The sequence below is a fragment of the Ixodes scapularis genome, unplaced genomic scaffold (genome assembly GCF_016920785.2).
Source record: "Ixodes scapularis isolate PalLabHiFi unplaced genomic scaffold, ASM1692078v2 PGA_scaffold3__209_contigs__length_174095766, whole genome shotgun sequence".
Taxonomy (NCBI): Eukaryota; Metazoa; Arthropoda; class Arachnida; order Ixodida; family Ixodidae; genus Ixodes; species Ixodes scapularis.
This window is the reverse complement of record NW_024609868.1, coordinates 30169893-30197177: the sequence shown is the minus strand read 5'-3', so window position 1 is coordinate 30197177 and position 27285 is coordinate 30169893. Positions and strand designations below refer to the sequence as shown.

At 47.2% G+C, this 27285-nt stretch overlaps 1 protein-coding gene across 8 annotated transcripts in view; it reads left to right on the top strand.

Moving 5' to 3' along the window:
• Positions 1–27285, top strand: part of LOC8025467 (nuclear pore complex protein Nup214) — a 69556-nt gene that overhangs the window by 18157 nt on the left and 24114 nt on the right. For all 8 annotated transcript variants that reach the window (XM_042292363.1, XM_040205879.3, XM_040205881.3 and 5 more), the window contains exons 9-21: positions 981–1050; positions 1936–2056; positions 5987–6142; positions 10249–10384; positions 11981–12030; positions 13038–13759; positions 16978–17049; positions 17484–17633; positions 18681–18940; positions 19991–20182; positions 21308–21489; positions 23090–23193; positions 24514–24759. In XM_042292363.1, the coding sequence (XP_042148297.1) occupies positions 981–1050; positions 1936–2056; positions 5987–6142; positions 10249–10384; positions 11981–12030; positions 13038–13759; positions 16978–17049; positions 17484–17633; positions 18681–18940; positions 19991–20182; positions 21308–21489; positions 23090–23193; positions 24514–24759 (2461 nt within the window). The remainder of the gene's footprint in view (positions 1–980; positions 1051–1935; positions 2057–5986; positions 6143–10248; positions 10385–11980; positions 12031–13037; positions 13760–16977; positions 17050–17483; positions 17634–18680; positions 18941–19990; positions 20183–21307; positions 21490–23089; positions 23194–24513; positions 24760–27285) is intronic.

The window sequence follows — 27285 nt, the reverse complement described above, 5'->3', positions numbered from 1 at the left end:
TTTCATATAAAGGAATTTGAAAATGCAAAAGCTAAATTCAAACTAACTGGCTCAGTAAAATTTTGGTATATAAGCCGCAAAACTTAAGTCTCAATAATTTTATACTGAAATGATAGATTTATTAAGTGAAATTTATGCCAAAAGTGTAATGGAGAAAAATCAAATATAAAAAAAAAAAAAACTATGCAGTGTAAACAAATGAAATTTTCTGGGAATACTCTGTAGATGTTGGCGGTTGTAAATATGACATTTTTCAAACTCAACCTTTTTTGAAGAAATTTTTTTTCCGGGCGGTGTCCCCCCTTTTTATGACCTTGCTTTCTTCCTCCCCCCCCCCCCCCCATTTTTTTTTTTTTTACTGGGGTTTTATTGATTATTATTTTGAAGCGTATTTTAAAATCGATAGAGCACGTTCCAAATTCAAAGGGATCTTTACTGCTTCGCTGCAGTCTTTGAAATCAGATGGCAAATCCTCGGAGGAAGCTGCACCCAGACAGAAAATCCTAAATGCTCTTTTCAGTACACGTCTGTCTAGCTGCACATCTGCTCATTCAAGAGTTGACTTCGCACTTCTTGTCCAATCAGTCTCGTGCATTTACATTTATATCTGTTAATTTCTTTCTGCCAGTACGTACACCATTTACTAATGTGATTTGCATCATGCTGCGGTGTGCATTCTTTTCTTTGAGGTTACACATAAAAAGTTTGCAATTGATAATAGAGTACTTACCTACTTTCTTATTCAAAATTCTAGAAGTTCCTTGCCCCATGTGGTGAGGGAATCTGCTACAAGGTCATTGTTTACACAGAGCCACGGGGGTTGCGAGTTCTGTGAAAATTCTTGCTGCCGGAAAACAGTTCCTTCCTTCGTCGCCAGAAATTCCTGGCCGGGATAACGGCCTACGTCAGCCGCCCGCTACACCCGCATTTGTGCGAAGAAGCCCGCTGACGCTTGCATTTTTGTGCGGACATCTTCGCAGGGGCATTCTCGTCTGCAACTCGAGGAACTCTATAGAGACGTCCGTGCTTGGCTGCAAGTCGGCCGACAAGGTCAGTGATTTCAGCAGGTTTCTTTGTTTTAATTCTTGTTTCTAAATCGTGGGTTCTCTTTCTAAGCAGTGTTTTAGAAGATCTGAGCTATTCTTTGGTGTGTTGCAGTGTACCAAAGTCTCCATAGCACGTCCATTATAGTTCATAAGGTCTGTCGGCTTTTGCACTGCTTCATTGCATCAATTCCAAAACTGGGAAGGGTTTCCTGGCAGGTTGAGATGCTTTACCTCTACAGGACTACTTCTAAGAACCGTGGGCTCGAGGTATTTCTGTGCACATTTTTGAAAAAAGGTTTTTGGGAAATCGTTTAAAGTGGAATTTATTCGATGTACAACTGGTTGCTAAAACAGGTGTACTCCGAGATCATTGTTGTTTCTCAATATTTTTTGTGTTGCCAGTTTGTTTAGTCGGGCATTGTTTCACAAAGCAGTTTGGATGCATCACATATAGAAGTACCTCTTTACAATGAAGTCAGTATTTTTTGGTAAAAGTCTTTGCTACGTCACGGTCGACAGTACATCAGTGCCTCAAATACCTGTACTCCTATAGCATGGATACTCTAACTTCGCTTCACTATGACCACTAGTTTACTATACTTTCCAAGATAAAGCACTCACACTTGCAATGGAAGGAGTTTAGTTCTAAATTATTTGCCTAGCAATTGTCGCTTATTTTTGCATGTTGTGTTGATTTTTAGCACATGTTGTCTTACTTTGCTGCGTTTTCCTTCTAGTCTCGTAATTTTGTGATTTCGGTCACGGCGCAAGCTCCAGTTTCAGACACTAAGATTGGGGCAGCGAAGCTCAGATCTGCTCACAAAGTTTGTGACCGAAGTCGACAACTTTCCCGCCTTTAAGTTTCTCTTTTTTAATTTCCTGTCCGCAGATGAATTGGGAGCTCTGGGAACTGGACAGCCACGGCAGGGCCGAGGTTCCCCTGAAGAACAACGAGGAGGCCTTCCCACTGGGGCAGGCCATTATCTTCTCAGCCCAGAGGGAGATCATCGGTGAGCGGACGCAAGCTCTGTCGATGCTGCCTTGAGCCGTCATAACCAGCGTTTTCCATCGGGTTTTCGGCGCACGCTATCCCTGTGTGAAATGCTTCTTCGGTTAAAGGGGAACTCCGCCGACATTTTGAGCTACCTAATCCAAAGTCATAATCTGAATGTGGATGGCTTCCTGATTCCGAAATGCTATGTCGTTCTCCCAGATTCACTCTAGTTAATTAAAAAAGTGATATTTTGTTTGCTGCCAAAACCGAAACATCGTTCTCCCTAGTTTTTCCCCAGTTTTCCCCGCCGCCCAAGCGTGACGTCACCTGTGTGCAGCAAGGCGCGCGGCCGGCAATCGGGTACGCTCGCACCCGCCTTTCTCGCGTCAAACCGCAAAATAACCTGGCCGTTCGTGCTGTTTGAAGCTGATAATTATCTATACAGTATTTACACAAAGTATGGCCATGGCCTACGTGCCTAACTATAAGAAAGTAAAAAGAAAAATAAATAAAAGAAAAACGGAAGCAATTGGAATTTTCATAAAACCGTTTTTGCAACTCGCTACGTTCAAGCCGCAGCTCGCTAGTTTCATAATACCGCCAGTAAACCCGTTCTCCTTTTATCAGAAGGTGGCTGGCGAAGAAAGGTCCAAGAGTCACGCAATCCATTTTTTGACGAATTGCCAAAGCACCGCGGAAAATGCTCGGAATGTGGGTACAGATGCCCCACACGATTGTATGACCTGAAGGAACCTGCCTTTTGTTTTAGATCTCCTTTTGAAAAGTTGCTGTTGCAGGCGTCAGCACGTGTAACTACTTTTGTGGCGTGAATATGCTCCTTGGTGCTTAAGTAATTTAGGAAAGGATCTATAAACCATTTCTGAAAAGCGCTTCTGGTCGATGCCATTTTCAGCGTTCGTGCGTGTGGCGCGGTTCGTGCGTGTGGCGCGTACATTGCTCGCCTTCCAAAGTGGTGAACATGTTCGTGCTGGGCTGTGACCTATGACATGTAGACTGTGATTCTCGTAAACACTAAAATGTATAGAATAGAATGAACTGCATTCGTGTAGATTAGATGGCAGGTTACTGGTCATGAAGATTGTGTTAAGGCCTGACCTAAGCATGGCCATGCGATTCTTCTCGGTGTTTGTAGCATTTCTAAAGACCCGTTCACACACTTGTGTTTGCTTAGGACGTAATTCTCATGATCTCTTGCTTCTGGAATCGCCTTTTACTAAAGCTAATGTTTTCTGATATTTGCGAGATAAATGTACCTACCGTATTTACCCGAAAATAGGTCGACCACGAAAATAGGTCGACCCCTATTTATTGAGCCCACCGAGAATAAAAAAAAACATAATTCAAATATAGGTCGACCTTTCTTTTTGTTTTTTCTTTTTTTTAAGGAACAGGGGAAAGTTAGGGCAAAAGAAACAAACCTTTATTTACAGCACTCTCAGCTAAATCACAGGGCGATGTCAAAAACTTATTCATCGTCAGAACTTTCGGACATATCGTCGTCCGAAGCTTCGTCAGCTTGGTGGACATCCTCGCAAATTGGCAACAATACCTCACTGACACCGTTGTAAAATGACGACAAGAAGAAACGAAAGAAGGTGGAGACGGACGAAGCGACGAAAGACCAAATACAAAGACACGAGCAACGCTGCGAGCACCGTGAGCAACACGCGACCCGCCGAGAAAAACAAAAAACAAAACAAAAAAAAACTAAAGTACATTTTTTTTTTGTGAGTTTGCGAGGGAGAGAGGAATGGAGCGCATAGGAGGGCAAAGTGCATGGCGCATCGCTTTCCTCTCCCTCCTTTTCCCCCTTGCCCAGCGAGGGGAACGCTAGAGGCGTGATGGCGAAACCCGACGCCAGAGGAAAATGCGCGAGAGCCGTTGCCGGCAGCCACGGGCTGTCGGCTGCTGCTGTTCGGTTGTTTTTGTGCATCAAAAGCTTTTTGAAACAAGCCGCACGGCTCTACCGCGACGCCGGCTAGTTGATTGATAGCTCCATACCCTCGGTAGGGTTTCAAATTTTGGTCGCGACTTAGGTCGAAATTCTTTGGTCACGATTATAGGTCGACCCTTAATTTTTGACAACATTTCCGAAAAAAAAAAGCTCGACCTATATTCGAATAAATACGGTACCTACTGTCCTTGAGAAATTGTTGGTTATAACATTGCCTAAAGTTTTTCAAACCAAGAAAGAAAATATTACGCACGAAGAAGGACGTGGTCAGCTGTGGAAATCGCAGGTGTTCCATGGCTGCCCGACAGATGGCAGCAGTGGGTTCTCTCTTGAGAGATTTCAAAAGGCTTTAAAGGGGTTATGACACGAAAATTAAACAAATAGATTATTCTTGAAATGGAATTCTCATAGGCTACTTAGTATATACACCAAGTTGCGCGATGTTTAGAGCTCTGGTAATTGCAATATTCAATTTACGTTGGCATCTGGCAACCAGGCAACACTGCCCAAGTTATTCACACCATGATGTCCATAAACCACATGACCATGAACGCTCTCTCATACTAGGTGCCCCCATGATCGCCGAAGCTCTCCTCGCCGTGGTACAATCAAAACCGCTCATGCAACTTGGCAGCCCGAATGCTATTCTCGCTCTCGCCCCTGACCCGTTTACCTTCCACCTTGCCTGCTCCTGCGAGATATTCCCGGATGATGGTAGCAACGGCGAGTTCGTTTGTAGCTCGCCGTCGCTGGAGCTGGTCGTTAGCTGGTCGCAGTTAAAATGAACAGCTTCCAACATATCTTGATAGCAATCGCTCTCAACGCTGCTACGATCAATGTCGAACACTTTGAAAAGGTGAGCGATGCTGTAGACATAATCGTTACGGACCGCATGTTCGAAACGTGGAAGGTAAACGAGCAAGCTGAAGCTCGAGACGCCAAGAGAGTCGAGTCTGTGAGTGCGTGCAAGGGGCCGCCGCATAGCCAGCCTCTCGCTCCGCCCGGATCTGCCCCTCCGAGGGACCCGCATATAAATAATTTTCCCACAAAACTATTGTGCCATTTTCAAAACAAATTTAGCAAGGTTATAGGAACATAAAATGAGTCCTAGTAGTATTGTTATCTCATATTTTATTTTTGGCATCTCATAACCCCTTTAAGGTGCACAATTGTAAACAGTCACAAGTGTGTGATCTGGCTTTAAAGTGCCTGGGTCATGTCGCTCGAATGGTGTCTTCGGCATCCTTTGATGCCCATGCGTCAAAGCGCCACGAGTTGTCGCAATCTGGGTAGTCAGTTGTAGAAGCGCCAACGCAGCGCAGCAGAAGGATAGGCGTCGATGTCGCAATGTTTATGGCTGCGCGAGTTTCTGCCAACCTCTAGGCTGCACAGCAAGCTAAGGCAGAGCAGTTGCGGGATGTGATATTCTTTGGTCATAACGTCACCGGGCAGAAATTGAGGGAACGAGCGAGAGGAACTGTAAACGGATCGGTCGGAAACACGTCGGCAGGTACCATGAGGTCGCTAACCTGTGGCCTGTTGCGGGTTAAGAAACTGGGATAAGCTCCTCCCGCAAAGCCCTTCCCTCTTTCCACTTCAGCAGAGTGAATGCTAGAGAGGAGGCAACTCCCTCCGGGCCTCCTCGCTAGCATTAGTTCTACTAAAATGAAAGGAGTGGAGGGCTTTCTGGGAAGAGCTTGTCCTGGTTTCTTAACCTGCAACAGACTATAGTGATTTGTAAGCTTCTCTCAGCTGTGCCTAAATAGGGGATGGACTTTCTTTGAAAGTGGCTGATGATTCTTCCAAAACGACAGAGCTGGAGAACTCAGAGGTGTTTGCGTTACAAGCATCATCTGAAAAGCCTAGTGTCTGAGCCTTTCCCGAGCTCCTCAGTTTGCACAATTCATGAGGGAGGGTCTACTCGACGTCATGAGCCTGACTTGAGACTTCTGCGATGTGGCGTTCCGCCAGGCAAGCTGGAGAAGTGGCCCCCAATGCCCATCCTGGCCCTGATGGCGACCAGTGGGGGCCTCTCCCCATTCCACATGAAGAACCTCACCAAGGAGGTCCCTTTGCTCGTCAAGCCCCCAGAGACCCTTGACCCGCAGGGACAGCGGAGGCCCATGGGTGAGTTCCCCTCCATCTTCTTTGCGGACGGCTTTCCCATGAAAATCGACGGAGGTATGAGTGGTTTCAATATACGGTGTGTTTGGCTATCAAATATAATGCGCGAATATTGGCCAGAGAGATGGTATGCGTCATATTCCATTGCAGTCTGGCAGCTCACACCACTTTTCTTTTCTAGAGTTACGTTTCCTGTATAGATGCGATGGCCGACGCTTGCTTGGGTGGTAACACTCAAATGCAAATGTTGCTTTTGACTTTTTAATTTTTGTTTACACTAGGTTTGCTTTATTAGACAGGGGTGGAAGCACTGCGCCAATTGCGCCATTGTGCGCCAATCCATTTTTGCTGCACCATCCTGCTCCCAAGCATACATGTTGTGCCAAACTAACCAAACAAGTATTTTTTTTTAGGCTATATTTTTTGGAGTACTCTCTTTTTTATTGGCCACAGTTGTTTACCGTGTTGTGTTTGTTTAGGTAATTCTGAAGAAATAGGGACTTTTAGCAAACCGTTGCCGCGTACCGTGCACTACCGAAGCCTTTGAAGCACGCTTTTAAGCGCGCGCCCGAGTGATAGTGTGACCGCAGGGCGCGTGCTTAAAAGCCTTTGCTTCAGAGGCTCCAGTAGTGCGCGGTATGCGGTAACAGTTTGCAGAAGGCCCTATTGGTATAAAACCACCATATCGATGCGGTCGTGTCAATGGCACGTAAGCCTGATCTCCGAAAATGGCACATGCACAGGTCGCTTTGTCAGAGTGCTCATCGGAACTCTGACAAACGACGAGACAATGTTTCAATGCATCGTTCTGTCATTCACTTCATTTTTTTTTTCATTTTTTTTTTTTTTTTTCACAGTGGCATTGAGCATGACTGAGTATATTCAAAATACGACACACACGCATTCAATCGCCGTAAAGTTTCGTACAAATGCCCGCCCCCAAAAAATCTCACATCCCAATTTTTTTTTATCTACAGTAAAACCTCGTTATAACAAAACGGGATATAACAAACTAATGGATATAACAAAGCAATCATAATTCCCCTTGCTTGCTAATAGTGGGAAGAAATGGACATTGGCTGTAACAAACTAATGGTTATAACGAAATAATTATGACCGCTCCTTCAACTTTGTTATAACGAGGTTTTACTGTATTGCGTGATTTGCGGTACTGGTATGTGACAAGCGTGCTCGCCGCGGGTTCCCTCGTACTTATCGCACCGTGACATGCGAATCTGCAGCATCCATACTATGCGGGGTATCCCTTTCCATGGCATGCAAATTCCAAATTCGTTCCGGCATTTTTTTTTTGTCTGTGATTCTTGCGCGCAATATCGGTTCCCGTGACACCCGGGTTTGAGGGGGCTGAATTCTGCGAAGCACGAATGCGCTGCGTCCGCGTTCTGCTGTTGTACCCGTGACAGAGGAGTTCCTAGCGAATTCCCACATACTTATTGCACACGCCAGGTCGCCGTGTCTGCAATATGTATCAGTAACGGAAAGACAGTGAATGCAAAGGCGAGCTGGTGATAGTTAATCTTGATGTTTAAAACTCGAAACTGTGGTGAGGGAAAAGTTAAGAAGCTTTGAAGTTGAAGAGCTTCCGTTTCACGTAGCTTGTAGTGCCCCCCCCCCTCCGCCCACACCCGCGCACGCGCGCCCACATGCACACACGTGCACACACACACACAATTTACCTTTTCATTTTGAGTGAGCATTCTTTCAGGACCTTATGGTATATAAATTACGTAAGAGCTTGCTGGCATTTGTTCACCTATCATCTAATTTCTGGGGAAAGCAATAACTACTCTATAAAAAATAAACATTTGGCATTTATTTTCGCATGTTTGGGATGCTTTTGCTGAACCTGCTTCCGCGTTCCCCATTCATGTCGTAAACGCAACGTATAAGGGTGATAATTGGTTGCCTCAATCATCTGTAGAGTTTCTTGTAAACGACGTTTGTGGCAAATACACCTGCTGGCACCCAAACAGCAAGCCGGCGGGAGGACTGGGAGAAGAGTGGGAATGTCCTGCTGAGCGAAGCAAATTCTAAACCGTTGTGCTTGAATGCATCCAAGTAATGCAAAGAGCAAGTCGTCTGCTTCTTGTACAGGAGATGCGGTAACTTCAGAACGACGCCGAGCTCCAGTTGGTTTTGATTAAAATGATGGTGGGTAGACCTCAATGGCTAGGTGCCTTGAGATATACCCACTATTTTTTTTAATCAGCTCGGCGTTTTGACGCCACGCAACCCCTGTGCAAGAAGCAGACAAACTTGCGCTCTGCACTGACTGAAGGAAAACCTTCCGTTTGATGGTCTTACTTGCTAGTTTTGTCAGTCTATTTTTTTTTTATTAAACTCCTAATCAAGTTTTCTTGTTTCTATTCGGTCAGTTTTAGTAAGGGATAATTAAGTGCATATGTATGAGCAGGAATGGTATAGGTAGTATCATGGAAGTTTTCAATATTTTGCATTTGTACTTTTATCGGATACAGTAGATTTGTACTCTGTTGAGTATTGGAACACTTTTGATTTGTACTCTCTTCAGAGTATTGGAATACTTTTGTTTGCTAAACAGGCACTTGAAACATTTGTTTTTCATAATGATGAACTGTGGTCAGTATTGGACTTTATTTCATACCATACTATTGCATCTTGAAATAGTTTTGTTTTTAACTTATGGAACGTGCGGTTTAGGGTGTTAAAAAGTGAAAATGTCTTGTTTTCATGAGGCTTAAGTTGTTTTTCTTTAGCTGCCTATGCCTACTATTGTAAATCCATGAGAGGAACCAACCTGCTACCATCAGGACAGTTCTCAATAGCAGCCATTCAAATATCTTTTTGCTATGGGCTTAAATATACTTAAGGAAAGGTCATGTTTGGAAATGGTTCTGGAACGTCACATGGAGATGCTTTTGATTTATATTTCTTTTTGTATTTCGAAAAACAGATCTGTACTTATAGCACCAAGCAGCTCTAAGATTTGCTTATACTGCTACGAAGCTCGATTTTTGTTGCTCCTGAGCTGCTCCAAAGCTGAACTTCTACTGCTCCAAAGCTGCTGTAAAGGGGCATCTTTGCTGCTCCCAGACCTGCTCCAAAAGGCTGAAGCTTGCTTCCATCCCCGATTAGAGAATGTTCTTGCAAACTCCAATAAGCTTTGCAGGCTTTCAATGTGCCAAATATCAACGTCACCGTCTGCTGTTGTTTGCACCATCATATCAAGGCTCTGCAGCATCATCACTTCTCTCGTCGGACGGTGGGAACATTAGCTTTGGGCGCTGCCTTTTATATTTAGCAGCTGAACACACTGTATTCCTCTGGACAATACGATTTGCAACACTCGGTCTGGCCTTGTGCTTAGCCTCTAGTCCCTACAAGCTAGATTATCTCTCGATTTGTCAGTCTCTGAAGTATGGGGCCTAAACGTTTCATTCTAGCCCTAGTTTGGACTAAAGTTCTTTTTAATACGGAAAAGAAGCATGGAGGTCTTTTGTAGGTCATAGTGCTCGCAATAGTGCAGGCTTAAAACCGGTTTTAAAGGGTGACCTGCATTTTGGTTCAGGTTTTGGTATTTACCACAGGGTATTACGATGCCACGGCAAAAGTTTGGAAGAGGAATTTCAAGGAACCAGCTGAAACTGTTGAACTTACCTAGTAGGAAGTGCCACTCATTGGAAGGCAAGGAGCCTGCTTTGAAGATGTGGAGTAGCGGAAAAAGTAACATATATCAGAGTTCCACTTATCAAAGTTCTCATGGAAATTCTGTTTTAGTGACACATTGTGTTTCCGGTGAAATTAGATAGCAACCGGTGTGCCCATCACCTCAAGCAATTCGTCAGATCACATTTTTTTATTATTTTTGAGTCCATATTTTTTTATGTAACCAAAAATTAACTGAATCAAACCAACATCCCACTCTAGTTAGACACAGGGCTTACAGTGTGTTTCTTTATTTACTGACTGAGCAACGGTAGTTTCCAAATTTTGATTTGTTCTTTATCTCTAATTTGTGCACAAATCACTAGTTCATCTTGTTAGTTTAGTTTGTGGATATTTTCTCGGTCTGGCACAAGTGAAAACGCTGTTCGGCATCCACTTTGCAGCGAATCCGCCGCAGCCTCAACAGCAGAGGCCAACTCAGGTCGTTCCTCCCGTTGCGAGCAGCGGTTTCCCTTCGCTGGGCCTGGGAGGTAGTGCCATGGCAGCTCCTTTGACGAGCGTTGTCAGTTCGCTGCAGAGGTGAGCAAATGCAACCCCAGCAACGCAGCTCTTGGGCCAAAATTTGGTTTTTGCCTGGGAGTTGGGGTTTTAAAAAATCGGCTACATGTTTGGTTATTCTGCCAAACACGTTTAAACATGATAGCTTTATAGGGTGAGTAGTGCTCTTAGTTCAGGTGGTGCCTTGAGCAGGATGACCCTTAGTCTTTCAGTGCCTGGGGTGTGCAGTGCTATTAGTTCAGGTGGTGCCTTAGGCAGGGTTTTGTATGGAAACAGAGTTCGTCACACCATCGTCTCTTCGTGATGCTGTGTGTGCTCCTCTTCAGCACCACCTGAATACAAAGCCTTTGCACTGAATTTTGTGGGCACCAAGTGAGGAGAAGCATGCTTTCCTGCTCTTTCCACTCTTCATTGTGCATGCTCTTTCTACACCACCTGTTTCTGCTCCCCTCTTTCTTGCCCTTTCTACCCCTCTCTGCTCTGCACACTTTCCAAGACCACCTGCTTCTGCTCCTCCCGTTCCTGCGGGCTGGGTCCATAGCGGTCAGCAGCACACTTGGCTTCCACGCTAGTGACCAAAGTTATATCCCTCCCACCGGTTGTTTTTCTTAGAGCGCAGCTCTTAGGCGCCTGTTTCCGGCTTGTGTGGCGTCACCGTCGCCGTCACCGCGACGTGCATTATGGGACGCGTGACGTCACTGATGACGTCATCAGTGACGATGTCGATGCCGATGACGTTATCAGTGACGATGTCGATGACGTTATAAGCCACGACGATGATGACGTCACACGACGTCACTGGTGACATCACTGATGACGTCATCAACATTGTCACATGACCTCACAGGGGTCACGTGACCCCAGTGACGTCACATAACCCCCGTGAAATCATGTGAACCTTGTGAGGCGACGGCGATGCCGCTCAGAGGGAGGATTAGCAGACAGGATGAGTAGGTGAGGAGGAGGGAGGAGGGGTATACCTTCCCCTCAGTACCCTTCCCTCCTCCTCCTCAAGAGCTGCACTCTGATTCGGCATTACAGGGAGTTGTAAACGGCTTTCATTTTTTTTTTTCAAGATTGTTTAGTGGTTACGGATTGCCTGACCTACCCATTTCGTGCTTACACGGCTCCCAAGGTTGGTTGGCACTATAAAGCTGCTTCTTTAAAAGCCCGATAAAGCCAAGGTAGAGCCGAACTTGACCTTCTTTGATCAGAGTCTGGTTATCTTGGCCTTAATATGCCAAACAAGTGCCAAAGTTAGGCTTCACTTCTCATTGTTCAGTTTTTCATGCAGCAACTTAGGGCCTAAATTGCCAAACAAGTGCCAGAATAAGGCATCACTGCTGGTTCTCGGGTTTCTACAAGGCACCCTTGGCTCAAATCTGGCACTTTGGCATTTATGTGGCACACCAAAGAAAACCCGTGGAAATGCCAAAGAAAAATACTCCGTCATTAACCAACACCTGGGAGCGAAATTGTGTTAGGCCCAATACTCCCAGGCATTAGTTCCATCAAGTTAGGCATTTCTCTTGCATGCTACCTGGGAAAGGTCAAGTGAAAGTTTCTTTGCATTTTTGAGTTTAATATTAGCATTAAATTCAACATTGTTTTTTGCAGCAACGTCTCCAGCGTCAATGTAGCACCGTTGCCGCAATTTGGACCTCCAGGTGTGTAAAAGTTTTATGTTGTTTTCACAAATGTTGAGTCTCGTTTTTGGTTTGGTAGCATTTTAGAGTGGGAAAATTACAATAAGCTCCCTGCGTGCTTGAGGGAAGGCTTTGCTGAAGGATCTGGTTTTGTTTTCTTGAGGTTCCCTATTTTGCATCAGGCCGTCTTATAAAGCTGTCCAGGGAACTTCAGACTTTTAACCAGACACCTTAACTAAAGGCATTAGGATCTTATTTTCAATTATAGAGTGATTTTCTTGAACTCGAAGTGAATTTAAGATGTGACACTTTAAAAGTGGAGTGCAATGATTTCAATATTAAAAGAATTTGCAGTTTGTATTTTTTATATTTTTTATCTAGGCACAAGTGATAAAAAGTGTGCCAGCTTGCCCTGAAAAACTGCTATTCCGCTGCGTAATCGCAAAAGAGAAAACAGAATTGCCGATCTGCAGGTGCCTGCGGCAGTTACGGGCACTACGGTGAACCGGCTTGTGGGGCACGCGGAAGTCAACAAGTCCTGTCCCCCTCCACTGCTACACTCGCCGTCAGCCCCGTGGCGAACCGTCTTTTGTGTCGATCGCTTACTGCGGCCTTCAGCTATGCTAATTCTTGAAAAGTCGACAATCGCGGAGAAAGAAGTGTTGGGGGATCTAAAGAGAGAACCCAACGGGAAATCAAGTGGTCCACCAGAGTATGTAACTCGAAAGAAGACGTGAGAGTTGCAAGGCACTTTAACCTTCGATTTGTTTCAATTTTTAAAATAAAAACTAGCGCACGCAAGAAAACGCGTTCTTCTGTTCTTTGTTTCGTAGGTGACACAGATTAATTCCGGCAATTAATTGGCCAAAGTCCGAAAATTGTTGCATTGCCCTTTTAAAGGTAGCTTTTTGGGCATAGTCTTTCTGCCCAGTTAAGGAAGAGGGACATCCAATTGCCTTTTGAGATGGAACCCAGCAGTTCTTTTGTTATTTCACACTAGCTCTATGGACAATCTTTCTTTTTTCCAGGCACCATGGCGACACCTGCATTCTCCTTTTCGTCCCCTGTCGGTGCTCCATCTACAACCGTAACTTCGTTCTCGAGTTCAAACTCATTTATGCCCCTTAATCCAACGGCGTCGTCTGCTCCCGCTGCCGCACCCTCGACGATTTTCTCGATCCCTGCATCGTCTGCAACAGCATTCTCATTTGGCTCAAGTGCCAACAGCGTCTTCTCGTTTGGATCCAGCTCCAACAACGCCTTTTCGTTTGGCTCTACCACGGCAGCTTTGGCTCCCAAGACGACTTCAGTAATGCAACCCACTGCTGTGGCTACAGTTGCGGCTCCTGTTCCGGCTTTCCCAGCGGCTCCTGGCACCATGTCCACCCTAGCACCGTCTGCCCCAGGATCGAACGCTGCTGCAACCATGGCTACGACTTCGGCTTTACCGGTGCTCCCGGGAGCACCGATCGCCACGACTACCGTTCCTGCAGTTCCAGCAAACACTGCGTTTGGATTTGGAGGTGTGGCTCCGGCGCCAGTTACTTCGTCAATGCCACCCGGATTCAAATTGGTTTCTAAGAGCGCTCTGGAAGTACCAGCGGCTGCGGCTCCGCCACCCGTATTGATGCCAGTTCAAGCGCCTCACGAGCCTGAAAGTCCACGGGTCGGCGAAGCTGGAGCAGTGGCTGAAACCAAGAGAAACTTGCACGACGTTGGTTCACAACCGGTGCCATCTCTGGGAGACGGGGTGAGAGAGCTATCACGTCACAGTCAGTGTGTGCTTAGATTAAGGCACTGGGACGCAACGCAGCTCTAAAATAACGATGTGTACTTGATGACTTGTCTGTTTACCGTGCTGAGTCTAGAACTTAGACAGGAACCCGCTGAAAGCCTCCTAGCCAACGTTTTGCAAGGAGGGCGCTGAGTCTAGAACTTAGACAGGAACCCGCTGAAAGCCTCCTAGCCAACGTTTTGCAAGGAGGGTTAACCGAAAAAGCCAAATTTCTTAGCGGAATGTCATCTTGCAGATTTCATTCAAGTTCTTCCTGTTGGCTTTGACTACTTTCAAGATTTGTTTATACTTTATAGCACATCTTGTCCTCTTCTAACGGAGCAGAAAAGAATCACATAGGTTAGACTGGGCTTTTCAAGTGAGTCCTGTAGTCATTTGGTAATCATTTAGTCATTTGTTGCAAAAGTAGTTTCCTAGCTATTCCCAGTGCACAAGAAGACAGAAGTGTCATAACCCTTTGCATACAGTGAAACCTGTTTATAACGAACAACAGGAAACGCTATGATCAGTTCGGTATAGCAAGTAGTTCGATATAGCAAAACCCATTTACAAAACCCAGCTACGACTTTCCCGACGATTAAATATCTATCTTTAAACCGCTGCAGCCACCCAGATCCAGCGGTGAAGCCCTCAACGTTCAGGAGGGATGCAAAATCTCTAGCCTTGCTTCGCTACATCGGTCCGGAGACCGGCAGGTTCCGTGCACGAATGTCCAAAAACCATTGGTACTGCGCTTTTTCCACCTTGACGTACGCCGGCTTGCGGATGCGCCTGCTGTCCGCGTTTGGCCGTTCACGGGCCTTGTCTCGGATGGCAGACTTGTTTTTAAGAATTGTACTCAGCGTACTTCTCGGGATCTTGTAGGCGGCGGCAACGTCTGATTTCTTTTTGTCGTGCTCCACACGACTGATGATGTCGACCTTGTCGGAAAGTGGCAGAACCTGCCGCTGCTTCGTCGTCATTTCGGGCGCGAACTAGCTGGCCTGCACAGTGAACAGGAAGTGCAATGGGGACAAGAAAGACGACAACAAACGACGACTAAACTAACGAGGAGAAAGGAGGGAGGGAGAGAGAGAGAGCGAGCTTTGCCTGTGTTTGACGCTTTGAACGGCATGTGACAATGCTATGGAATCTGAAATGCGATAGGCTTATTGCCTTTTGGGGCGTGGCGTGTCAAGCCCCAAGTGAACGCGCAAGGTGAAGAGGGTCAAACTAGAGTGCCTCCAAGTTCTCTTCGGCGGGACATGAAGGCCCCCTAGGTCAAACTAAAGTTACTTTAGGTGAAACAGGGCACGAAGGGAGAGGAGGCGAGAACTTCTCTTTCTTTCTCATCTCTTCGCTTCCGGCTTGTAACAACGCACTAGAAAGATTTTTTTTAGCTTATCTTCGTGTTTTAATTGCTTTTCGTCTTCGTAAGCGACCGCTTTGCATTTAAAAGATTTTCTTTTTTTCTGTGCCTCTTCGGAATCGCTTTTCTTCGCTAATTTTTGTTTGCAGCTCGAGCTTTTGGAATTTTTTTTCTTTCCTACACTTTTTCAGGCGAAGGCATTGGCTGAAAGACTCATTGGCTTGCGCTTTTTTGGAAGCCTTCCCAGGGGAAAAAAGTTTGATACAGTATAGACCACTTACAACGTAACTGCTTATAATGCACGACTGGGTATAACGTGGCTTTTTTAAACCACCGGTTCGCCTCCCATAGAACTCGATGTAATTACATACTGCTTAAAATGCAGGCGCACGAAAGGAAATACCGGTTATAGTGCGGTTTCTGGAGCAGCACGCCGACCGGCGCAGCTAGCACGCTTCCCTGTGTGACACCAGATAACGGCGCTAGCCGCAAGCGGCACTCGCGGGGACAAGGATGGCAAGGAGGTTGCTCGAAGAGGGGAGGCTTCAGTTGCCATAGCGACGGAGGGACGCACGCACGTGTCGTTTACGGCGCAAGGCATTGGCGAGCCCAACCAGTCGTTCGCGCGCATTGAATGCCGGTCGCGGGTCGGCTTCTTCTATTTGCAAACATGGCGTAGGTGATGATCGTCGACGTCGAAGTGGAAGCTCATCGTTCCGCGTAAAAGCGCTATCCTTGACTGTGAATTTTCGTTGTGTGTCGCTATGATAACCCAGCACGTACCAGAAGGGAAGATCCACCTACTCGTGCGGCGATGTCGTGGCGGCACTTTCAAGACAGCAGAAACGCCCGTGTCGTCGTGTTTGTTTACTTCGACTACAGTGGTGCTTTCTAAGCGTTTGTGTTTTCGAACATCACCCGGATTTCTTATTTGGAGCATTTCATGCCTTTTTTGGAGCATTTCATGCGTGCACCGTATAAAGGATGCGAATTTTCACGCGTTTTCATCATCGGAGAAAAGTGATTAGGGTTAGCAATCCTGAACGCTCACATTGTCCGTCCGCGACCCGCGACGCAGTTAAAAGGCTGCGCCAGGCAAAAGTCACTCATTTCTTTCAACATGTGTGACACACTTGAGAGAGAAGTGTACTAGTTAGGTGGAATAAAGACTTTTCTCAAACTAAGCTTTATTTTTCATCTACACTAAAAATAAATTGTTTTACAAAAGTAAGTTGTCTGATGGCATGTATTTTGGCCTGAAAAATTGATGTTTTGGTTATAGCGCGGTACCGCTTATAGTGCGGATTTTCGCGACTCGTGCGACATACGTTATATGCTGTCTACACTGTATAGCCAATATGTTGTTCGTTATAAAAAGTACTTTTTACATACATTTGGTTTAAATTTTTCGCGAGTTCGATATCGACAATAATTCGCTGTATGTGGGTTCGTTCTAAACGGGTTTCACTGTAGTCATGTGCCATCAGCAGTATCACAGCTATCGCCTCGCATTTTGCCATGGCGTGCGATTGCTCTTACAGCCCGCACCCCATCCAAAGCTAGACCGTCGGGCTTCAACTGGCCATAGCACATTACGAGAATGTATAAGAATGGCAGCCGACGTTACGTGTACCCAAAGAGGCCAAGTATCCTGGCCGAATTTCTATTGCCATCTCGAAGCTTGCTGTAAATGATGCGCAACAAAGCTATGCAGAATTGAAATTAATTCTACTACTATTTGGCATTGTACTTTCTTAATAGAGTATTTTCATTAATATGTCTAATTCGACTGACGGTGGACGTTGCATGTTTTTTTCCCCTCTAGGCGAGTCCCGCTCAGCAGCCCCAGAAGCAAGAACCTTCTAAGGATGCCATCATGGCTGCAATGAAAGACGAGGTATATGCCATTATGCAGTTTCACTAGTACTTATAAAGTACTTGTAAAAACTGGTTCATACATTTGCATTTGACTGTGATGGTCTGCATTAGGACAGGAGGGCCCCATTTAACCCCATTTATCAGGGATCTTTGGAAGCCTTCTGTTACGCGCATAACTAGACTGAAGGTTTTGGAGTACTTCCGAGATCAACTCTATGCACTGTCTATAAGAAACGGTTCCTTAAAAATTTGAAAAAATTATTTCTGGCTCGCAACGGAAACATGGTGCATAGAATATATTCAGATCGAAAATGTTCCAGTGCTAACCGATAGATGATGCCAGCGCGTTCGCTCCGCGTAACATTTGCTACACAGTCGATCGCATTTGAACGGAAACGTGCAGACCGGTCTTTAAGGTGCACGTCGAAACTATGCATTGCCTCGACGTTTCAGATCGCCGAGTTCGGGAGGGAGCTGGGAGCTTTCAAGGAGAAGGCGCGGTGCGCGTTTGTTCCGCCGGGCACAGAGGCCGAGATGAGAGTGCTGAAGAGGGACGGCATGGAGCTGGAAGGAGCCTGTGAAGAGCTCAAGAAAGGCGTGGAGGTGAGACCATTCTCGGCCGCCCGTCGTGGCTCTTGCGGGCACAGCCGGCCGCATAAGTGACTCCGAGGCAAAGTGCCGGCCTACGGGTCTTCGGGTGGCGGGTTCGAATACCAGCCGAGGTGCCCAGTCGATTGAGGCTTGTTGCGGAGGAGGCGCCGTGTAACCGAGGTTTCGGTTGCAAGTCAGAATATCCCCAGGTGTTCAAAACGAATTCTCGGTCCTCTGCCAGCGCGTGCGAGAGGCCCTTCGTTGGTTTGGCACATAAAACCCTAAGCTTTGATTCACGGGGAACGCTAAGATGCCAATCTCACACTTATGTGCATGAGGGCTAACTGAAACTGAGCAGCACAGTTCGTTCCCACTTTTTTTTTTTTCGTTTCTTAATTTTTTTTAAAATAATTGCTGGAAGTTTTTATAGCGTAGCTTTTATACAACCCCTTCTTAGCGCTTTTGTGTCCGAATCCGAGACACAGCCTCAAGTGTGCGGTTGCAGATCGCACCGCGAGCAGTTGACGAAGCGTGCCATTTGCACCAATGCTGCTAGATCAAATTCAGCCGACGAGCTTCTTAGAATGCCCGGCACCTTTTCATGGCACATCCTCCTGATGGCGTTTGCTACGCCGTCAGCCCGCCCTACGGACGGCAGCGGCGGAACCGGTGGAACGTTGGATGCATATTGCCTGCGGCGGAAAGTGGTTTCATCACGGTTTTACGGCGAACGTAAAGTTTGTGCAAAAAGGGCGTCGCTCGAAAATGGTTTCTCTTCGATGCCCGTGGGAGGTGCGCTGCAAGTGTCACTAGGAACGCCGTCTGCCCGCACCCACTTGTTTGCAGGCAATAGAGAAGGGCCGTTTTCGAACGACGCCCTTCCGTGGAACATATCAATCGATAGGCCTAAGAACGTCGGTTTGCACGTGTTGTTGGTCGGGAGAGCGTGCTGACTGCGTGCGGTGCCAATTGGGGGAGCGTGCGGATCGCTTTGCTTGCAAGCGGCGATCGATCTCCGTTCGGAGACTCGCTTACCTCCCGCACCGTCTGGACGAGCAGAAGACGAATGAGGAGGTGCACGCCCTGGGGGTGCTGGTGCTGGAGACGTTCGCCATGCTGGAGGAAGGGCGCACCCAGGAGCTGCGGAACAGGGACCCCCGCTTCGCCGGCCTGCTGCGGGGCCGGGCCCTGGACCCCGGCACGGCTCAGCGGCTGGCCGAGGTGCGCCGGCTGCGTCAGTACCTGGAGGCCCAGCTGGCGGAGGTGCATGCCCGCCTGGACCTTGACTGGCAGGAGCACCTGGCACGCCGGAAGAACAGGTGGGTCCTCGCGTTTCATTGTGCACAGTGCCCCTTTGCGGGCGCACGTCATCTTTGTTATTGTCGGCGGTAGCAGCATTACCACCACTAATGTCGTTTTTAAATACCACAGCCCCAATGGGGCTATTGCAGCTGGGAGGGATCAAGGTCAAACAGTATATGAGAATAAGCAATATCGCTGGTAAATGCAAAAAGAAAAGTCGCGCCTTTGCCGTACTAGCATGGCGACGGCGGTGGTAACCCAGATTGTGATATATGGATGGCTCAAAGCAGCCCTGTCTCGTGCGAAGAAATTGTGTGAGGGCTCCGTGGATGTCTTACCTCGCGGGTGCCTTCTTCTAACAAGTTCCATTGACCCATTCTGACTATGACAATCAATTGCTACAAGGCATCCAAAACGCTGCTTTTTTTGGAAAATTCTAAATTTCTTGTAACGTTGAGCCTGCCGACATCAGATCAGTAAAATTACCTGCAATATATGTAATGCCGATGTGCTACCTCAAAGGTGTTCCCGTTGAAACAGTGCAACTAGACATAGACGAAACAAGAAACTGGACGAAACAATGTTATTTGGTATGCACTTACAGTAAAACCTCGTTATAAAGAAGTTGAAGGAGTGGTCGTAATTACTTTGTTATAACCATTACTTTGTTATAGCCAATGTCCATTTCTTCCAACTATTCAAGCAAGGGGAATTATGATTGCTTTGTTATATCCATTTGTTTGTTATATCCCATTTTGTTATAACGAGGTTTTACTGTATATTGAATCAGCGCGACTGGGCACGAATGAAGCAAGAAACTGACATTCTTTCTGTCCAATTTCTCTTCTTGTCCACATCCAGTTGTGCTGTTTCAACATGAATATGCACCAGATCGCCCAGTTATCTGTCCCCTCAAGGTATATTAGGCGATGAGGATTGCGAAATCAGGGGTGGCCTAATCGAGGGACCGTCATGCGAAATGCCCGGACGCTCGTTCTTGCCAGACGTTTTATCTGTCTTCCCCTATTCCATCTGCCTTCCCCCATTCCTGCGTCCCTTGTGCCCAGGAAACTCTCGACGCTGCCGTCGGGAGAGGCCGTCTACAGGGCAGCCCTGAGCTGCCGCAAGGTGACCGCTGCCCTCTCTGCGGAGGTGGACTCCCTGGCCTCGAGAGTCAAGGGTCTCAAGCTGAGGGGCAGCAGGGGGCAGGCCCACGAGCGCCCCCGCTGGGCACAGGCCACGTCGGGCAGCCTGACCAGGTGAACAAGAGGGATCAATCACGCGTGCAACCGAGCTCCAGATTTCCACGCCCCCGGTAGTTTTTAGTCAACAGAAGCAACATACCCTTCGAGGTATTTTATTTTCACTTTCTCGAAGGCCGATCCTTTGTTTACGAAGAACCGAAGAGCCACGGAAAAGGCGACGCAGCCGTTGCTACGACTAGCAGACTATGCCACCGCCGTGTGTTAGCATTGGAGCCTCAAGCACCGAGTCAGAGCAATCCTCCAATCCAAGCTCGGTGCCACGACGTCAGTTCACCCACTTCACGTGAAGCAGACAAACCTGCTCTTAGTGCACTTTCTACGTACCCTTTATCGATTTCCTCTGCTTGCTGGTGGTCTATACCCTATCTTGCCGCAAGTGTGAGCGAAGCAGAAAGTGCAAGAGTGAGGGACATGCTTCGAACGTGCTGTGCCGTGCACGCGCACTGTTCAAACGCATGCTTATGCGGAGCGCAACTTCGTCTGCTTCTTTTGCAGGGGTTGTGATGACACCAGAACGTTGAGCTCTGATTAGCTCTGATTGAAGGATAGTGTGGGTAGACCTCGAAACAAACTACCTTGAGGTCTACCCACTATCCTTCAATCAGAGGCAATCAGAGCTCGGCATTCTGATGTCACTACAACCCCTTCGAAAGAAGCAGACGAACATTTGCTCTGCATAGCTTTGGCTTCGCTCACACTATTGACAAAACAGAAGATAGCCTTCCATTTCGGTGGACTCCACGAGCTGTACGAGCTCACCGATCGACACATTGTATCCCAAGTTTGTTTGACACATCGGGTTCCACTTTGTACCGCTTGCGAAGTGTATGTGGCAGTGCCAGTGTTGGTTTGTAACGGGATAAATAAAGCGGCGCAAAAAAGGACACGGGGACGAATAGAAGGGGCGCACAAATGCAGCACCAACTATTGGCATTCCTCCGTCTAGCCATTCGTTCATTCTATTCTATCAAACCATAATCCTGCGTTCTCGTTTGCGTTTCTTATTTGCCTTTGCGTCCTTTTTTGCACCGTTTTATCAATTCCGATCAAGCACCGACTCGCCCGCCGCGCACCTTGGTTCGTAATGGCTTGGGGTTGGGTTGCCTCCGCGCTTTCCAGGGAAGACGAGGTGTCCGCCCTGGCAGACACGCTCCTGTCGGCCAACCTGTCAGTCGTTTCCTCGGATGCCGAGCGCGTGCCGTCTAAGTCGCCCAAGACGATGCTGTCTCCGGAGAAGCAGAGCCGCCTGGCCGAGTTCCTGAGTCAGCGCAGTCCCGTGCCTGTTCGGGCCCGCACCATAGGTTAGGTCCTCCTCTCAACGTCTCCGTCATTTTCGTCACCACCCTTCGGAGGCCTGTGGCGAACGAATGACGAAGGTGCCTTTGAGTTTCTGCAACTATCCATACCCAAAATCGAGCGTAATAAGACCTTTCCGGAAAATTTCTCAAGGCATCTCGTTTATTCAATGTTGCACCATGCAGCGTGGGGAGTTGTGAGGCCATTCTGACATACCCTCGGGCCGGCTGCTATGCTTTGCACGCCGTGGAAGTGGCTCAGTTCTTTCTCTCTCACCACTGCAGGCTCAGTCCCGAAAGAAATCTGAAGAAATGCATCACAAAGCCAACATGTGCCCCGTTTTGTTATCATCCTACTTTCTTTGGATTCTTAAATCGCAAAATTGTAAACAAACACGAACCACTCCTTCTATTTAAACGGTGCTCCTTCGTGCGTCTTACGTCGTATTGCCATAGTACGTCGAAAAGGCTATGGCAGGTGCTGCATATTTCCGGAACGGTCCATATTAGAGTTGCACGTCTGCGGTGAAAACCGGCAAACCCTGAAAAGTAACTGCTGAGCCGATTTTCTCAGAATTGGGGACAACAGAAAAACCCAAACAAAGAGCTTTCTTTGAACAAGAAAGAGAAACCTAAGTTTCGGGGGAAGGTATCTCAATCCAACACCTTAGTTTCATTCATCTAGAACATAGCCAGCGGGGAACTGTCCACGGGGTTGCATTTTATTTTGGGAACCACATCTTTGTCTCACTTCCTTTTCTTGTTGGCGTCGGCACGTTCTGGAAATATTTGGGACGTGCACGCATTTCCTGGAGGTGGGGGAATTCGTAGGTCTGTGCCCTGTTTTCTTCGAGATAAGCTCAATAATTGTTGATGTTTAGTCGGGCACTGGAAGTTGGCACTGAAGAACACAAAACCTGTTTGAGAAAATAAACCCTGCAAAAAACTGCCCCATGTTTCAAGAAAAATAAACTCGGAAAACACAGAACCCTAACCATAACTAGATAAGTTGCGAAAATGAGATGTGGGCCCCGAACCTAGCAGTTTCTTGAAAGGTAAAACCTTTAGAAACAACTTATCATGGACTGTAAGCAAAGTAATGTTTGCAAGGACCTCATTTTCACGAATTTTGTGCTTTAAGAAGCGTTGCTAAAAGTTTATCACTGCAATATGTCACTCGGTATAGTGGGAATAAATATCTAGTGTATTGCCACGTGCATCACCAAGAGGGAACGCTATTTCATACTTCTAGAAGATTTGTGTTCACTTTTACCCCAAATGTTCGATTTTTGAACATTCTAGACCAAATGTTCGAGATAAAATACCGAGCATGATAGATAAGGAGCCCAGCATGGCCTTGCCGACTCACTCTCTGGTTAGCCAGCTGTCCTGCCGACACCTTGACGCTCGCTTCTGCTTTCTCGACGCTAATTTTTTCTTTTGTTTCTGGCACAAGTTTGCCCATTAAACCTTTATTTTCAGTTTTACGTTTGTCGATCCTTTTCTATGTGCGACAATATCGCTCCCAAGTGAGAAATGTGCCCTCAAAATGTCCCGAAGCCCACGCATGGCGGACATCAAATTGACCTCTTGCCCATGTTTTCAGACAAGCTGTCAGAATCCCGGCTGATGTCCAGGCTTGCCGTGGTTTTGAACAGGTCCGTGGCCAAGGAACAGGAAAGAGAGGCACCAGCAAGGGCCCCCCAACAGGTCTGCACTTGCTTAGCCAAAAAGTTCTGGCCGAAGTGCCTCGACAAACAAATATGAATGTTTGGGGCTCGGCTCCAAACTTAATTTGGTGGTGTGCCGTAGGGATTATCGTGAAATACCACAGAAGCGTCTATACCAGTTTTAGCAAAAATCATGTGAAACGGGGTCACGGGCAAGTGTTTCGTCCGAAAAACAAAAAGCAAATAGCAGAAGGAAAAAGAACTTTTAAATTAAATGTTTCTTAGTCTTGTTTTAAAAAAAGGTAGAAAAATCACAGTTTTTTGTTACAGTGCGAAGAAGTGACGGCGATGTTTGTTATTGCACATAGTAACATACACTTTTATCTGTATCGACTCTTTGTCTACTTGATCACACACAACACAGCTTTGTGGTCACTGAAGTATATAAGAAAAGGAACACACTGCTCACATGGGTCAACGTTCTTGCCTGAAATTAAAAAAGGCTCAAGGTACACCTAAGCACTTCTTACGAGTTGTGAATGTGAAAGCATGCACGCCGCTCTTCCGCCCCCTTCTTTCATCGACGGTCGAGCGCGCGCGCACTGATTTTGGGCGTGGGGCGGTGGAGCCGCTACCTCGCGGACACGCAGCGCCATGGGGTGGCGGTCGTTAAAACTGATGCGCAGCGGCCAATGGGAGCTTCGGCTGCGTGCGCCAGCCAATGGGATCGAAGCCGAAATCCATCAGCTTTACTCTGCGCCTTTGGGATCGGGGAAGCTAGGTGCCGTTTGGCTAGGCTTTTTGTGTGGTTTCATAGCTAGGAGCTGGCTTCACTTGGAGAAAGGATTTATGGTGCCGTTTGGCGCAGCTTCAAAGCTGATGACGTCGGCTTGCTCCGTGGGACAGTTAAGGCTTTCACATTAATAAGGCACCGTTACCCAAAATTAAACAAGGTGATGTAAGCAGAATGTTTAGCTCCGGCTCGGGGCAGGCGCCAACACTGTGGCATCGCTGGGCGCATAGGTGCTTCTGCCATCTCTTGGTTGAGGGGCGAACTACTCTGGTTGGATGTGGTCACGTTATACGACGGCGTCGCAGAGTTTTCTGCCTAGCACAATCATGCTGCTGCGAATGCGGCCGAGTAGTTTGTATAATAACTATAGCCGTAAAAATGAAGCTGGAGAAATATGAAATTTACGGCAGCCCCGCGCGAACCTCAAAGCAACCGTCTAAAAAGGTTTTTGCACCCCACATTTTATATTTAGGGGTGTTACGTCCAATAAACTTTTGTTTGAGTCTATACAAGCTTTGGTAGTTTGTGTGCATACAAACCATTCCTCGTGACTTGCTCACTGTGCAGGAGACAGGCCTGCCAACGTTGATGCCAGCCCAAGCACCAGCCGCAACTTCGACGCTTGCGGTGAAACCTGCTCCCATCCCAGATGCAAAGGGCTTTGTGACGGCGGTGGCAACCCCAAAACCCCAGGAGGGCTTTGGCCCAGGGTTCCTCACCTCCACACCCCTGTCCCAACCCGAGCTGGTCATGGGTGGCATTGGCTCCGGCGTGCCGCCGGCGCGGACGGCGACTTCGGATCAAGCGAAGATGGTGAGGCCAGACTAGTTTGAATGGCACACGCTAGAGCTGTTGCATGTTTCCGGAGTACCGTGCCCAACACTGTGGCGTATATCTTTTGTGAAAGGACTGAAGGTGACTATGAAACTCGAGGAGACACTGAAGGGCATCATCAAACAGGGAGGGGGGGGGGACTGAAACTGAAGAGCATCATGAAAGTCCGGGACCATAGAACTTAAGGAGATTGTGAAACCAATGTTATTGTGGACAAGGTAGGCTCGGTGATTGTTGAAAATTTTATTTTGTTAAATAAAGTTGTCGTGTTTTGAAGGTAACAGTGGGGAAGGCCCAAAAATTGCAATGGACATTGATGGAAAAGTTGTGCCATTTGAGGCAAATTGCACCATGAGTGAAAGTTTGGAACATCTTGCATCAAAAGGCCATTTTTGCTAAGAATTGACCACACCTCTGCCAAGTAGGCTTCAGCTAAAAAAAAAAAAAAATATTTAAATATTGTTTGAACTTTTTAGAGAAGTAAAAGGAAAGGGAAATGGTACAGATGGGGTGTATTTCACAGTATCTCTACTAACCATATACCGTATATTACCGCGTATAGGTCATGGTGTAAGGTGTACTCTTTACGTGATGACTGCCCGGCGCAGAGCAACCAGATAGAGCCCTCTCATGAGCGCATGCGTGCGCCCAGCAGCTCAAGGCGAACTAGCGTCTCTCTCTGGCAAAACGACTCAACTGCGAAAAAACATAAACAAAAAAAAAAACAACCCTGCCGTGGCATTTTCGTGCAGCCGTAGCACATCCTTGAGCAAGGAGCTTGTGCTCGTTTGATGCCATAGCAACAAAATATTTTATTGATATTTTTTCGCGGTTGCGTCGTTTCACCAGCGAGGGACACTAGTTCGCTGCAGGCTGTTGGGCGCACGCATGTCCTCGTGAGAGGACTTTATCTAGTCAATCTCGTCTCATCGCTCCTCGCGCCAGTGTCCTCACCTAAAGGGTACATAGTAATCCCTCGTTATAACAAAATTGCTTTTTCGAACTGTCGCTTTTATCGAAGTTCAGCGTGGTCCCGACCGAAATCCACACATACTTAACCAGGTTATTTGAAAAGTATCGGCGACTGACCACGCCTATTACGAAGGCCGCCGTGCCGAAAGCATGCAAGCCTACACAGAGGCTCATGGAGACCCTTGCGTTCCCTCCCTCTTCTCCATTGAGGCGAACAGCAAACTGGGAAAAGGGAAAAAACGGGTCACTGAGGGCGGAGCGCGCAGAGCTGGCAGAGCGCCGCCTCCGATGCCGATGTGCTGACGCTAGTACGCGGGTAGGGAGCAGTGAGAGCAGCGTCAATGCTCCGTGTTGTGCTACGATACATTTTTCCGCCATTTTTTCAATACCCCTTGTAAATGGAACCTGCTCTGACCAGAGCCTTATTTCTAAAAAGAAAGCTGTGTTCCTTTTGTGCCCTTTTTGTTCCTATCACGAAAGGTAAGAGGTAATATGCTCCAGTATCAAAAGAAGAACCCTCAGTCATTATCAGAGATCAACTCGTCTAGCAATGCAGTAGCTTTTATTAGTTTCAAGTGATGCGCTAACAGATGTTGGCACCTGCTCCCAAAAGTGTCAGTGGCTGCTCCAATCCAATATTTTGCCTGCCACAGAACCTGCTCCAAAGTATCAAATGCCGCCTCCATCACTGAATGCAGCAAATACTAGAGTTAGCAGTTCACAAGAGTCCAAATGGGGCCGACAGCTGTGGACGTAACAACTGAAAAAAGAAAACGTGTTACACATATAAACGGGGCTTTACTGCATCGGTTCGCAAACCGCTTTTCTAAGAACAAGGATGTGGGTTCCCCAAGCTCACAAATTTCCTCGGCCGTCCCCGCTTCTAAATAAACGGTTCTTCCAGTTACTGGACCGAAATTTGGATTTCGCAAAATAAGGTTGCAGAAGTGTTGAATGGGACGCTACAACTCCAAAACATCACTCGTACATCGATATCTCAAGCGGATGGTCGTACTTTTGGAAACGAAGGGCGAGATCAAGGAAAGGCTATGATGTCACGATCCTCCTGGAACAGTTAAGAATAAGGGTAAGCGGCCTCGCTTCTGTCCTCCTCGGCTCACCTGCTAGATGGGACAAAGCGAGAAGGAGAGGGAATGAGAATCGTGACGTGAGTTGTCTCATCTGCCTCGTTGGCCGTGTTCCATCTTGCACTTCTTTTCCAAAAATATGATGATCCGTTCCAGATATTGCTGTATGAGTGATGTTTTTGGGTTTTGCAGTGCCTCGCTTGTCAGTCCAGCCTTGTCTTGTAAGCTCAAAGTTTGGGTTCAGTATCCCTGCTTTAGCGGAGCCCTACGTGCTAAACATTCCCCCCCCCCCCCTCCCCCCCCCCAATACCCGCATTATTGTTTGCACGGTCTGCGGGCTCCTACATTGTTTTATTGCGTCAATACCAAGACCACAAGGGTTTCCCTGGCTTGGGCAGATAGGGGGGTTGCCTGGCATCGAAAAGTTTGAAAATCCAGTGATCGG